Raw genomic sequence first — 14,156 nt, 5'->3', positions numbered from 1 at the left:
AAAGAAGTGTAACAAATAAGGTATCTGTGGTTGAAAGAGTTCAAATAGAGTTGAGAGATTACTAAGGAAGTCATTCTTATGCACCCTTCAGTTAGACATTGCTACCTACAATAACTTGCTAAACCCCAACCAAAACCATTCTTGCAAATTCTAAAGAACACCCAGGGCAATATATAAGATTCTACAAAGGTTTCATGTACTACAGTAACTTTTCAGAAACCTACAACCTCCAGATGGGTCCTGCAGAAGGGTCAGTCTTTCCAGAACATCCACTAGCTCCATTCCCCTATCCCATATTATCACTAGTCCCTTCCACATGAAAAGTTAGAATGGACACAGCCCAAATACCCCTAAAGAGTGGAGAAAGATCAAAGGTGATGGTGGAGTTATACAGACAGGGTAGGGTTTAACAAATGAGTATGACTGCTGAATCATTATACTGATATTTCTTTTAGTCTTCAGTATCTTAGAGCACCTAGAAATAAAAAACTAAAATAATGGAATTGTAACCCACAGAAACTCTGAAATCTGTTCTACAACTAACTATTGCAATGTGCTTTGAAATTTATTACTTTTTTTTATATATGTTATTTCTCACAAAAAAGAAAAAAAGTTGATTGTGATGATTAAAAATATACACCCATCCAGTGTTCTGAAGCAGCTAGAAGGAAAAATCTGAGATGATGGAATGGTAGCCCATGACAAACTCTGGGATCTCTTCTGTAACTAGTTGTTGAAGAGTGCTTTGAAAATTATTGCTTTTTTTCTTTCTTTGCTTTTCATTATACAATAAAAAAAAAGCTTAAAAGACAACTTCCGTAAGGTCATAAAAATATTCTCCCATATTATTTTTGATACGTTTCATAGATTTTCCATTTACATAAGTATTTTCACCACGTGCAATTGATTTTTTTTTTAAATTCAGGATCTGATATGACTATAGCTACCTAGTTTTTTTTTTTTACCATCTTTTTGTTGTTGTTGCTGTTGTTGTAAAATATATGTACAAAGAAAAGAAAAAGAAAAGCAACAATTTTCAAAGTATGCTTCAAGAAGCAGCTACAGACTACGTCCCAGAGTTATGTGAGATGAGGGAACTGTCATGGGCTACCATTCCCTCATCTCAGATTTTTCCTTCTAACTGCTCCAAAACATTAGAAGCTTTACCAGAGTCATAACAGAATCATACAGTATCTGTCTTTTTCTGTCTGACTTATTTCACTTAGTGTTATGTCCTCAAGGTTCACCTACATTGTCACATTTCAGGACATCATTTTGTCTAAATGCTGCATAATATTCCATTGCATGTATATATCACATTTTGTTTATCTACTCATCAGTTGATGGGCACCTGAACTGCTTCCATCTCTTGGCAACTGTGAATAGTGCCGCTATGAACATTGGTGTGCAAATGTTTGTTGGCGTCTCTGCCCTCAACTCTTCTGGGTATATACTGAGTATTGGTATGCTGGATCATAGGGCAAATCAATATTTAGTTTTCTGAGGAGTCGCTAAATTGACTTCTAAAACAGCTGAAACATTTTACATTCCCACTAACAGTAAATACGTGTTTCAGTTTCTCCGCATCCTCTCCACCATTCATAGCTTCCCATTTATTAGCAGCCATTCTTATAGACGTGAGGTGATATCTCACTGTCATCTTAATTTGCATCTCCCTTATAGCCAATGAAGATGAGCAGTTCTTCATATGCTTTTAGCCATCAGTATCTGCTCTTCAGAAAAGTACCTATTCATTTCCTCTGCCCATCTTATAACTGAGTTATTCATTCTTTTGTTGTTGAGCTGTGTAATTTCTTTATGTACACAGGATATCAAGCCTTTATCGGATACATGGTTTCCAAATATTTTCTCCCATTGAGTTCACTGCCTCTTCACCTTTTTAACAAAGCCCTTTGAGGCACGCCTTCTTGATGTTAAGAAGCTCCCATTTGTCTATTTTCTCTTTTGCTGCTCATGCTTTAGGTGTAAAGTCTAAGAAGCTACCTCTTATTACAAGATCTTGAAGATGTTTCCCTGCATTTTCTTCTAGAAGTTTCATGGTACTGGCTCTTACATTTATGTCTTAAATGCATTTTGAATTAATTTTTGTATAGGGTGTGAGTAGGGGTCCTCTTTCATTCTTTTGGCTATTAAAATCCAGTTCTCCCATGCCCATTTATTGAAGACTATTCTGTCCCAGTTCAGTGGATATGGGGACCTTATCTAAGATCCAATGTCCATAAATTTGGTTAATCTCTGCCCTTTTGTTTCTATTCCACTTGTCAGTCCTTCCATCTCTGTGCCAGTTTTGACCATGCTGTTCTGACCACTATGGCTTTATAGCAAGCTTTAAAGTCAGGAAGTGATAGTCCTCCCACTTCACTCTTCTTTTTTAGGATATCTTTAACTATTTGAGTTCTCTTCCTTCCATTTAAATTTGTTATCTGGTCTTTCCAAGTCCTCAAAGTAGTTTGTTGGGATTTTTACTGGTACTGCATTCAATCTATATCAGTTTGGGTAGAACTGATATCTTTGTTTTTTTTTTTACTACTTCTTTTACATTTCACGTCCCAAACCACAGCTTTATCATGTTTTTTGTATTTTTAAATGTTTAATAGTTTTATTGACAAAACAACATACAAATACATTCTTATACAAACATTCCATACATGGTGTACAATCAATGACTCACAATATTATCACATAGTTGTATACGCATCACCATGATCATTTTTTAAAACATTTGCATCACTCCAGAAAAAGGAAAAACTCATACATACCATACCACTTACTCCTCCCTCTCATTGACTACTAGTTTTTCCATCTACCCAATATATTTTAACCTTTGTTCCCCCTTTTATTCATATTTTTCACCCATCTGTCCATACCCTAGATAAAGGGAACATCAAACACAAGCTTTTCACAATCATCCGTCACACTGTAAACATTATATCTTCATATACACAATTATCTTCAAGAAAAAAGGCTACTGGAGCACAGCTCTACAGTTTCAGTACTTCCCTTTAGCCACTCAAATACACCATAAACTGAGAAGAGATATCTACACAATACGTAAGAATAACCCCCAGGATAACCTCTCCACTCTGTTTGAAATCTCTCAGCCATCGACACTTTTCTCTCTTCCCCCTTCCAGTCAAGAAGGTTCTCTCAATCCCCTGATACTGAGTCCCAGCTCATCTGGGATTTCTGTCCCACATTGTCAGGGAGATTCACTCCCCTGAGAGTCATGTCCCACATAGGAGGGGAGGGCGATGAGTTCCCTTGCCATGTTGGCTTAGAGACAGGCCACATCCAAGCAACAAAAGAGGTTCTCTGGGAGTGACTCTTAGGCCTAATTTTAAGTAGTCATAGCCTATTTTTTGCAGGAATAAGTTTCATAGCAGCGAACCCCAAGATCAGGGGATAGGCCTATTGATTTGGTTATCCCCACAGCTTGTGAGAGTATCAGAAAATCTCCAAATGGGGAAGCTGAATCTTTTCCCCTTCCTCCCCATCCCCCTAAGGGGATCCTGCAAGTACTTCTTTACATACTGTCCACATCACTATGGGATTTATCAGGACATGCACTAACCTGGGAAAAAACAACAAAATCTCATGTCCTATTCCAGATTCCTGTACTTATGGTGCTCAACTAAACTGACCACAAAAGTTAAGTTAGAAAATGCACAACCCGAAATAGAAATTTTGCACCAAATAAACATCTTTCTCTTTAGTCTCACACAGAAGTTAAAGTTTTAAGATATGGATGATATAATCCTTTACCCAGCCTTCTGAGATGCTTTAGTCCTATCCAGATCAGCTTCACAGAACTGACATCTTGACAAAGTTCAACCTTCCCATTCATGAGCATGGAATATCTTTCCATCTATTTGGTCAATTTTTTTTTTCTTTAGCAATTTTTTGTAATTTTCTGTGTGTAAGTCCTCTGGTTAGGCTTATTCCTAGATACCTGATTCTTCTGGTCATTATTCAGAGTGGAATTCTTTCTTTAGTTGTCACCTCAGTGTATAGAAACATTACTGATTTTTGTCTCCCACCAATTTGCTGATTTTATTAGTTCAAGTATTTCTGCTATAGATTTCTCAAGGGTTTTCTAAGTATAGGAACATGTCATCTGCAAATAATGAAAGTTTTTCTTCTTCTTTTCCTATTTAGATGCCTTTTATTACTTTTCCTGTCTAATCGTCCCAGGTAGTACTTCCAGCACAGTGCTGAACCACCGTGGTGACAATGGGCATTCTTGTCTCATTTCTGATCTTGAGAGGAACGCTTTCAACTTCTCACCATTAAGTATGATGCTGGCTATGGGTTTTTCATATGTCCTTCACGATATGGACAAAATTTCCTTCAATTCCTAACTTCTGAAGTGTTTTTATTAGGAAAAAATACTTAATTGTGTCGAATGCTTTTTCAGCAACAATCAATATGATCATATAATTTTATTGTCTTTCAATATGTTAGTGTGCTGTATTAAATTGACTGATTTTCTTATGTTGAACCACCTTTGCATTTCTGGGATGAATCCCACTTACTCATGATGTATAAGTGTTTTAATGTGGTACTGGATATGATTTGATAGTATCTTAGGAATTTTCACATCTATGTTCATTAGGGAGACTGGTCTATAGTTTTCTTTTCTTGTGTCATCTTTACCCAATTTTGGTATTAGACTGATGTTAGCTTCAGAAAATAAGTTAGGTGGCGTTCCTTTTTTACTCAAATTTCTGTTAAGAGTTTGAGCTGGATTGGCATTAGTTTTTTAGTTTTTAAAAACACCTTTAATGTTAAGTTTGACATGCAACCCACTGTACATACTTCAATTTTGCAGCTTGAGAATTTTTCATATAAGTATATATACATCAGCCATCACCAAAACCAAAATAATAACTGTAACGTTACATCAAAAGCATTAGCTCTTTTTGGAATGTTTGATAAAAGTCTCCTGTGAAGCCATCGGGCCCTAGGCTTTTGTTTGTGGGAAAATTTCTGATGACTGATTGGATCTCTTTACCTGTAATTGGTTTGCTGAGAGCTTCTATTTCTTCCCAAGTCAGTACAGGTAATTTGTGTCTTTCTAGGAATTTGCCCATTTCATGTAAGTTATCTAGTTTGTTGGCATGTAGTTGTTCATAATATTCTCTTACGATTTTTAAATTTCTTCATGATCTGGGATAATGACCACACTCTCATTTCTGATTTCATTTATTTGCATCCTCTCTCTTTTTTTTTCTTCGTTAGTCTAGCTAGGGGACCGTTTTCTCAGAGAACAAACTTTTAGTTTCATTGATTCTTTCCATTGTTCTGTTGTCCTCCAGTCTGTTTATTTCTGCTGTAGTCTTTATTCTTTCTCTTTTATTTGCTTTGTGTGTAGTTTGCTGTTCTTTCTCTAAATTCTCCAGGTGAGCAGTTAAATCCTCAAGTTTTGCTTGTTCTTGTTTTTTAATATAGGCAATAAATTTCCCTCTCAGCACTGCTTCTGCCTTATCCCATAGGTTTAAACATGTTGGTATTCTCATTATCATTCCTCTCCAGATATTTACTGATTTCTCTAGCAATTTCTTCTTTGACCCATTGATTATTTAAGAGTGTGTTGTTTAATTTCCATATATTTGTGACAGCTTTGGTTCTTTGATGATTACTAATTTCCAACTTGAATCTGTTGTGACCAGAGAAAGTGTTCTGGATAATTTCTATCTTACTAAATTTATATACTCAGTGTCCCAGCATATGACCTATCCTAGAGAAAGTTCTAAGTGCACTAGAAAAGAATGCATATCCTGGTGTTTTTGTGGTGTAACAATCTATATATGTCTAATTCATTTAGACATATAATCTAATTCATTTATCCCATTGTTTAGGTTCTCTATCTTTGTTGATCCTCTGTGTGTTGTTCTCTCTATAGCAGAGAGTGGCATATTGAAGTCCTCATTATTACTGTTGATATGTCTCTATCTCCCTTCAGTTTTGCCAGTGTTTGCCTCATGTACTTTGGAGCCCCTTGATTGGGAGCTTACACATTTATGATTGTTATTTTTTCCTGGCAAATTGTACCCTTTATTAAAATATAGTGTCCTTCTTTGTCTCTTATGACGTCTTTATACCTAAACTCTATTTTGTCTGATATTAGTATAGCTACTCCCGCTTTCTTTTGGTTACAGCTTGCAGAGAAGATCTTTTTCCATCCTTTCACTTTCAATCTGTGTCATTGAGTCCAAGATGCATCTCTTGCAAAGAGCATATAGACAGATTATGTTTTTTAATCCATTCTGCCAGTCTGTATCTTTTAACTGGCGAGTTTAGTCAATTAGCACTCAAAATAATTACTTCAAAAGCAGTTCTTGACTCTACCATCTTGTCCTTCAGTTTTTATTTGTCAGATATATATATATTCTTTTCCTTCTCTCTTTCTTTTTCCTTCAAATTACCTTTAGTCATTCTTTGATTCTGTGCCCTCCTCCAGACCTCCCTCTCTTGGGTGTTTTTTTTTTTTTTTTCAGTTGACAGGGCTCTTTTTAGTATCTCTTGTGGGGTTGGTCTCTTGTTGACTAGTTCTCTCAAATTTTGTCTTTGAAGATTTTAATCTCTCTCTCAATTTTGAAGGATAACTTGCTGGATAAAGAATTCTTGGTTGAAAGCTTTTCTTATTCATGATCTTAAATATATCACTGCCTTCTTGCATCCATGGTAACTGCTGTGTAGTCTGAAGTCAGTCTTACGTGTTTTCCCATCTATGTAGTTGTCATGGTCATATTCATGTATCAACTTGGCAAGCTGGTGGTGCTTAGTCGTCTGGTCAGGCAAGCACTGGCCTGTCTGTGGCTATAAGGACATTTCAAGGACTTAAATCATGATCATCTGGTTGTTACCACAGCTTGCAATTTGCAATCAGCTAAGAGGAGTGTCTTCAGCAAAGAGTGATGCTTAAATCTAATCACCAGAAGGCTTTTAAGGAGGATTCAGAAGAGATTATCACTCTTCCCACTTCAGCCAGCCAGCTTCTCCTGAGAGTTCACTGAGGACCTTCACTGGAGCTGCCAGCTTGTGGCCTGCCCTACAGATCTTGGACCTTACATACCCACAGTTGCCCAGCCAGCCTCTCCTGAGAGTTCACTGACGACCTTCATTGGAGCTGCCAACTTGCAGCCTGCCCTACAGACCTTGGACTCTACAACCCTAGTTGTGTGAGACACTTTTATAAACTTTTTATTTACAGATAGCTCCTGCTAATTCTGTTTCTTTAGCTAATACAGTAGAGTCCTTTTCTTATGCTGCTTTCAGGACTTACTGATTCTCTTCAACATCTTAAAGTCTGCTTAGTATGTATCTTGGAGTACGCCTGTTCAAATTTATTCTCTTTGAAGTTTACTGGGCCTGTTTAACTTACATATTCATGTCTTTTATAATGGTTGGGAAGTTTTCTCCAGATATATATTCAATTAACTTTCCCAACCCTTTACTTTTCTCTTCTCCTTCTGGGACACCAGTGATTCTTGTATTTGTGCACCTCTTGTTGCCCATCACTTCCCTAAATTCCAGCTGCATTTTTTTCCATCTTTCTTGACATCTGTTATTTTATGTGCTCTAGTTTAATTATTCTATCTTCTAGCTCACTTATTATTCCTTCTGCTTCTTCAAATCTGTAATCATGTATCTCCAGTATATTTTTTATTTGGTTTACAGTATTTTTCGTTTCTGTGAGATCTGCCATTTTTCTATTTGACCCCCAGAATTCTTCTTTATGCTCTTCTAGTGTCTTCCTGATATCCATTATTTCTTTATAAATATCCTTGAGTTGTTGTTCCATATTGTGTGATTTGATCATTTAACTGCATCATTTCTGCTGTGTCTGGGGCATTTACTTATCTTAAGGTTACTGTGCAAGTTGGTTTCCTTCACTATTCTGAAGTTTTGTATTTCTTGGTTTTTGTTGAATGTTTCCTTTTGTACTTTGTTTGTTGGTTATTCTCCACCATATCAAGACCCAGATCTCATGTAGGAGATCCAATTCAATTTAAGGGTCTAGTAAAAGCGAGGCCAGGTACTCCAGAGGCAGAATGGCTGCCCACCACATAGGAGACCCAGGCTTGACTCCCAGCTGGGTGTGGCCAGCAGGCAGGCGTGCTCGAGGCAGCCCTGGCCAAAGCGACCGAAGGATAGCATGATTGGCAGGGTGGCTGCTCCCAACCTGGGGCAGCCCATTTGTCGGTCTCTGTCAGGAGGACTGGTGGGAGATCAGCTGACTTGCAACACTGTGGGTCTGTCAGACACTGCACCTGTGGGCCAGCTATTCCCGCACCTGGCCAGGAGATCACTCCCACCACCCTCTCACCCCGAAGCCCATCCTCATGGTGGATAATCGGCCCACTGCTGGTCTCCCCAGATGCTGTCCACTATAACCACTTGGGGAGGTTACCCCAGCTGGCAGCTGTGCAGAACTGTCAGCTCCCTCCTATCATACCTCGTGCACAGCACCCTGCCTGGTGGGGATCCTGGTCACCTGACTCACTCGCTCTCCCTGTCTGATCTGCCGAAGCTCTCCTCCCCCAAACTGCTGAAAGATCCTCATTTACTCACACCCTGGGATGTGCAGTCCTGGTCATTTTCTCCCCATCACCTATCTTGTTTCACCGAACAGGAGTGAACTCACTCCACTCCACTATCTTCCCAGAAGTCCACAATTGATTTTTGCATGTGGTGTTAGGTAGAGGTTCAACTTCCCGTTTTTTTCCCCCCACATATATAACCAATTGTCCAAGGACTATTTATTAAGAAATTCAATTTCCCTCCACAAATCTAAAAGACCAGTTCTGTGATAAATCAAGCTGTTAAATATGTGAGTGTTTTCCTAGGCCTGCTATTCTAGGCCATCAGTCAATTTTTCATCGGCTGATTCCAAACCAAGAGTTATAATATGTCCATATCTGGTAATACATATTCCAGCATCTTCATCTCTTTAGACATATCTTAGCTATCACTGATCTTTTGCTTTTCTGAATGGCTTTCAGACTTGGCATATCAAGTTCAAAAAAACAATTTTTGTTTGTTTGTTTAACTGGAATTGCTGAAGCTAAATAACTGTCATTTTTAAATACTGCCTACCAATCCATGGACATGGATTTTCTCCAAAATCTCAGATACTTGTTTGTTTGTTTTGCTATTTAAATTGTATATTTTTAAACATTATATTTTTCATTTATTGCTCATGCTTAAAATGCAATCGTTTTTCTCCTGCAATGATTTTGGTATTCTGAAACCCCACCGAATTATTATTAATATTCTAATAACTTACCTGCATACGAGTTTTATACAGTCATATTATATAACAATACAGCTGTTTCTTCCTTTCCAATACTCATAAATTTAATTTCTCTTCCTTGTCATATTGTTACAGCAAGAGACTGCAATACCATGTCAAATGGAAGTTATAAAATAAGAGTTCAATAAAAACACTTGCCTTATTCCTGAACTTCAATGGAAAAGCTTAACAATTCATTGTTATGCTCAATCTCATTGTAGTCTTTTTTATAAATATCCTATATCAGATTATGGAAATTCCCTTCTAAACCTATTTTACTAAAAGGTATTTATTACAATGGATATTTAATTTTATCAAACGTCTCTTCCATATGTACTGAAATTGTGATTTTCTTCCTTTATTTATTAATATTATGAAATCATATGTTCAACCTACCTTGAAATCCTTAGGATAAACTCTACTTGGTCATGAAGGATTGTCTTTTTATACTGTGCTAGATTCAGTTTGTTAATATTGATTACCATTTTTACAACTACATTCACAAAGTGGGCATGCAATTTTGCTGTCTTGTTTTACCCCAACAGACTCTTTTTGTATGCTATATGGTAGGGGTCACACTTCATCCTTTTTCAGTGTGACTACCATGCTTAACAGACTTTTGATATCAAAGTCATACTAGATTCACATGATCTAGAGAATCTCCACGTTTCTTTCCCATACTTTGGAATGGTTCAATTAAGAAAAAAATGTGCTCCTTGAATGTCTGGTAGAACTAAACAGTTACATCACCTGGGTCTTCCTTTGCATTAAGGTTTTTACCAAGCAATAAAATTTCCTTAATGATTACACAGCTACTCAGGTCTTTCATTTCTCTTTGAATCCACTTTGGTAAGGTATAGTTTCCTAGACATTTTTCCATTTCACCTACATTTTTAAGTATATTGCTATGAAGTTGTGTCTTATGTCCTTTCTAACTGCTGTAGCATTTTTCTTTTCTAATACTGCTCATTTCTGTTTCCTTTCTTTTCTTCTTGATCAATTTTGCTAAATATTTGTCACTTCTATTAATGTTTTCAAAGAACAAATTTTTATTGATCCTCTTATTGATCCTTTGTATAAAATGTTTATTTTCTATTTCATTAATATACATCATATTATTTCTTTACACCTACTTACCTCAGGGTTATAATGCTGTACTTTTTATAACTTCTTCAGTCACTTAAGTTACTTCATGATTTCACCCAACCTATCTTTCCCATCCTCCTCTAGAAAGTATCTTAGACCAGCTCCCCATCCAATCTACCTCAAATACCCAATTCTTCCTTGAGTTCTTTGATTCAATTTTGTTTCTCCATTTCTTCTTCTCTTTACTCACAAGCATGTTAATAAATTCTGTTAATTATATATAAATTCAGTAAGGAACCTCTTTATTTTTCTACTGCAAGTAAGCTATTTCAGGCCCTTTCAACTCATAGCTAGGAACAAAGACCGCTAAATTACTATTTTTATTATTACCCCCAGCTTCAGAAGCCTTGTACTATTCTCTCTACAGTTCATAAGCAGTTGTTCCACTCAAATCAAGCATAACACACTAATAAGCCTTTAACCATGTTATTTCCCCTTATTTGACAGTTTCTCTGCCTCTTCCTTCTATCACCCAAATGTTCCAGCCATGAAGAACCTCCTCCTCCTCTGTAAAATTATCCATAATTACACCAGGCTATCATCTGACTAGTTGTATAAACTCCTATTTGCATTTATAAAATATAAATCAAAGGCAACACTGTTTTCTTCAACAGTCATTTATCTTCAAAAATGCATCAGTAGCTTCTTAGACGCAGAAGCTATGCTTCATACTTTTTACGATCTCTAGCGAACATAGCAAATGGTTTGTCACTTTGTAGAAAGCTAATAAATACTTACTGAAATGCCAGAATTATTTCTCAAACATAAAACATACCTTGCCTGCCAGGCGGGTGGAGATGATTCCATTGCTAGAAATAAGACAGTCAGCCAGAGTCGTTTTTCCTATTATTAAAATAACAATAATATTAATTTCCTATTATTAAAATAACAATAATATAATAAAATAAATAAAGAGCATTTATTTTTCAAAAGGCAAAGGGTGGCAGTGGGAAGAAGAGATTGTACCTATAGATTTATTATCTTACCACAGAATTGGCTGAATAAAGATTGCCCATTCACCTATGCTGAATATAAGCAAGACAAAAGCATTTAAAAGAGTTTAACTAGACTTCTGAACAGAATATCACCTAGAAGGACAGAGTCCGGCATACCATAACACTCCAACCTATATCTCCCTCTCTGCAGATCTCATCAACCTCACGTGAAAAGTTGCCAATTTTTTTTAAGTATAAAGCTCTTTTTTTATATATAATTTTGGCATAATTTACAGAATAAAATGCAGATTTTTAAAGTATAATATGATGAGGCAAACCACCACCTGAATGAAGAATACTAGGTAAAACATCAAAAAATAATGGAGCATTGTCTTCCCCATGTATGGCTTTAGCTGACATTTGGCAATTAAGAACTCCTAGAAAATACTCATTTAGCAAAGAAATTCACATCTCCTGTTTGTTATACAGCCTGTGGAAGGCATCAGTTACACTACAGCTAAACAACCTAGTATCCAAACTTTAACCTAGGAATCTGCTTTATAAACAGATACAACTAAATTCTGAACAATTTCAAGAAGAAGAAACAAATGACTTTCCCCGTTTAAAGAACATCATGAGTACCACCATTCAGTTAGAATAACAAAAAGAGGTTTTTCTTTCAAGATCAACAGGTCTTCTACCACCTTAGGAACTTCAGTAAAGGGATCTGTGTGCAACAGTTCAAACTGGAGGCCAGTCAGTAGGAACACTGAAAAACCTTAGCACCTGCTTGTGATGTAAATATTAGGTATGAGCATAACATCCTAGAACATCACTTTCCTGCTATCCAGTGGGATTAGATTTCACTCTAAGTATGGCAAGCATATATCCCCTGGAATGTAAGGGCCAAGAGAGCTGAGCTCTTCTTCATTCATAGTTGTATCTCTACTTTTGGCATATAATAGAAAGTCAATAAATATTTGTTGATTGAATGAACAAACCTAGGTTTTCCAGGATAATACAAGTTTTAATGGCATTTTAAAGAGTAAATTTTAAATGTTATACAAACACACACACATCATTGAGGTTCTGATTGTACTAATTCACAAAGCAAAAAACAAAAAGCTTTCATCAGACTTCATGTTCTCAAACTAGGAGTCAAATAACTATAAAAATTCTTATGGGGAGAGTCAGTCACAGGATTTGTAAATAAGACTCATTCACAGCTGGCTTCATGTTTACTGTGATCCAGTATTCCTCTCCTTCTTCACTTCAGCTCCTACATCAATGGCAGCGGCCACCTCATCTCTGTCTTTCAATCCATAAACACTTCCATCAGACTAATCTAATCTACTAAGTGCACCATCTTGGCTTGATCCCCCACCCCAATGGCTCCCTGCTCCTTAATGATAACCAGGAATGACTATCTTCATGATTGATCACTTACTATCCTGCCAAGTGCTTTTCATTCATTATTTCATTTAATCCTTGTAACCCTATGAGGTAGGTAGTTTCCATTCTATTTTACAGATGTAGTAACTAAAGCTAAAAAAGGCAAGGAGTCAAACTTAGGCCATCTCACTCCAAAACAAGAGCCCTGGGCCTCCATCCTAGGGCCCAGTACGGCATGAAGGGCTGAGACATGGCCCAGACTGAGTCTTCACCTTTGTCTGCACGCCCTTTACCTTCAGGATGGCAAACCGGTTGTACTGGGTATGCCCATCTAATCTGCCTGAACTAAAGCGCAGGCTCAGCAAGAAGCACGCTCAGGGCTATGAAACAGCAATGTCTGGCAGGAGCACAAGCACCCTGCCCTGGCTATCCCTGCCCTTCCCATGTCCTGCGCTGCAGCCACAAGCATGCCCTCTGCCCTTGCTGACACCACACCCTCCTGGAACATTAGTCCCCACCTGTGATCCCGAGCCCTCCTTCAAGGGGCAGCTCAAATACGAATTACGCCATGGAACCTTTTCTTAACCCGCCCCCAGCTTCCCACTTCTCTACTTCTCCCAATCCTGACATTCAACTTTTCTCTTCTACGCCTGTTTCACCTTCTTCCTCACTCCCCCAGGTCTTGAGCTCAGCTGGTGTTCTACTCATAAATCTCTATCTCCTGGCATTCCGGGCAAAATATCTTGAACTTAACAGACGTTCAATACAAGCCTGACGAATAAACAGGATCACACACACAGGCTCTGAGGACACCCGGTGAAGACTATAAACTTTCTACATTAAAAGCCATTTAGAAAATTCACCGTATTTTAACAATGTGACATACTACCCAGAAAAACACTGATCACTAGTTTGCCATACTCATTTCTGATGCTTTATAGTGTTCTTCTTTTACACCACAGAAAACTTTTACAGGGAGTAAGACTTATTTTTTAGGTCAGCATAGATCACTCTCAACTGCCCACAGCCTCACTCCACTGAAACACGTGGAACACACCCTTTCTACGGCAAATAAGCCAGTCTAAAAGGGGTCTTACCGTGGTCGACATGAGCCAGAACACAGATGTTCCTGATGTTGGCAGTGTTTTTCTGGAGCTGAATCATCTTATCCACACTGCTGCGCACCATGGTTGCTTCTCCCTGGGACTGACAACCAGGCACGTATTACCGAGAGCCCAGGGCGGCCGGGCGAGGCAAACACGCCGTTCCAGCGCGGGGACGCGCCAGGCCACGGCGGCCGCTCACGGCGAGGGGCACCGAGGCGCTGGGCCCGCGCCGGGAGGCCTCGCGCTCGGCCGGGAGCGCCG

At 38.0% G+C, this 14,156-nt stretch overlaps 1 protein-coding gene across 1 annotated transcript in view; it reads right to left on the bottom strand.

The window, feature by feature from the left end:
• EFL1 (elongation factor like GTPase 1) overlaps nt 1–14,086 on the bottom strand; it is a 154,831-nt gene extending 140,745 nt beyond the window's left edge. Inside the window, 2 exon segments of the mRNA XM_077124350.1 lie at nt 11,238–11,305; nt 13,887–14,086. Coding sequence (XP_076980465.1) covers nt 11,238–11,305; nt 13,887–13,977 — 159 coding nt within the window. The 5' untranslated portion in view covers nt 13,978–14,086.
• Between the last annotated feature and the right edge of the window lie 70 nt (nt 14,087–14,156).

The sequence above is a fragment of the Tamandua tetradactyla genome, chromosome 12 (genome assembly GCF_023851605.1).
Source record: "Tamandua tetradactyla isolate mTamTet1 chromosome 12, mTamTet1.pri, whole genome shotgun sequence".
Classification (NCBI taxonomy): domain Eukaryota; kingdom Metazoa; phylum Chordata; class Mammalia; order Pilosa; family Myrmecophagidae; genus Tamandua; species Tamandua tetradactyla.
The sequence above is the reverse complement of the archived record's forward strand: the minus strand, read 5'-3'. Positions and strand labels throughout refer to the sequence as shown.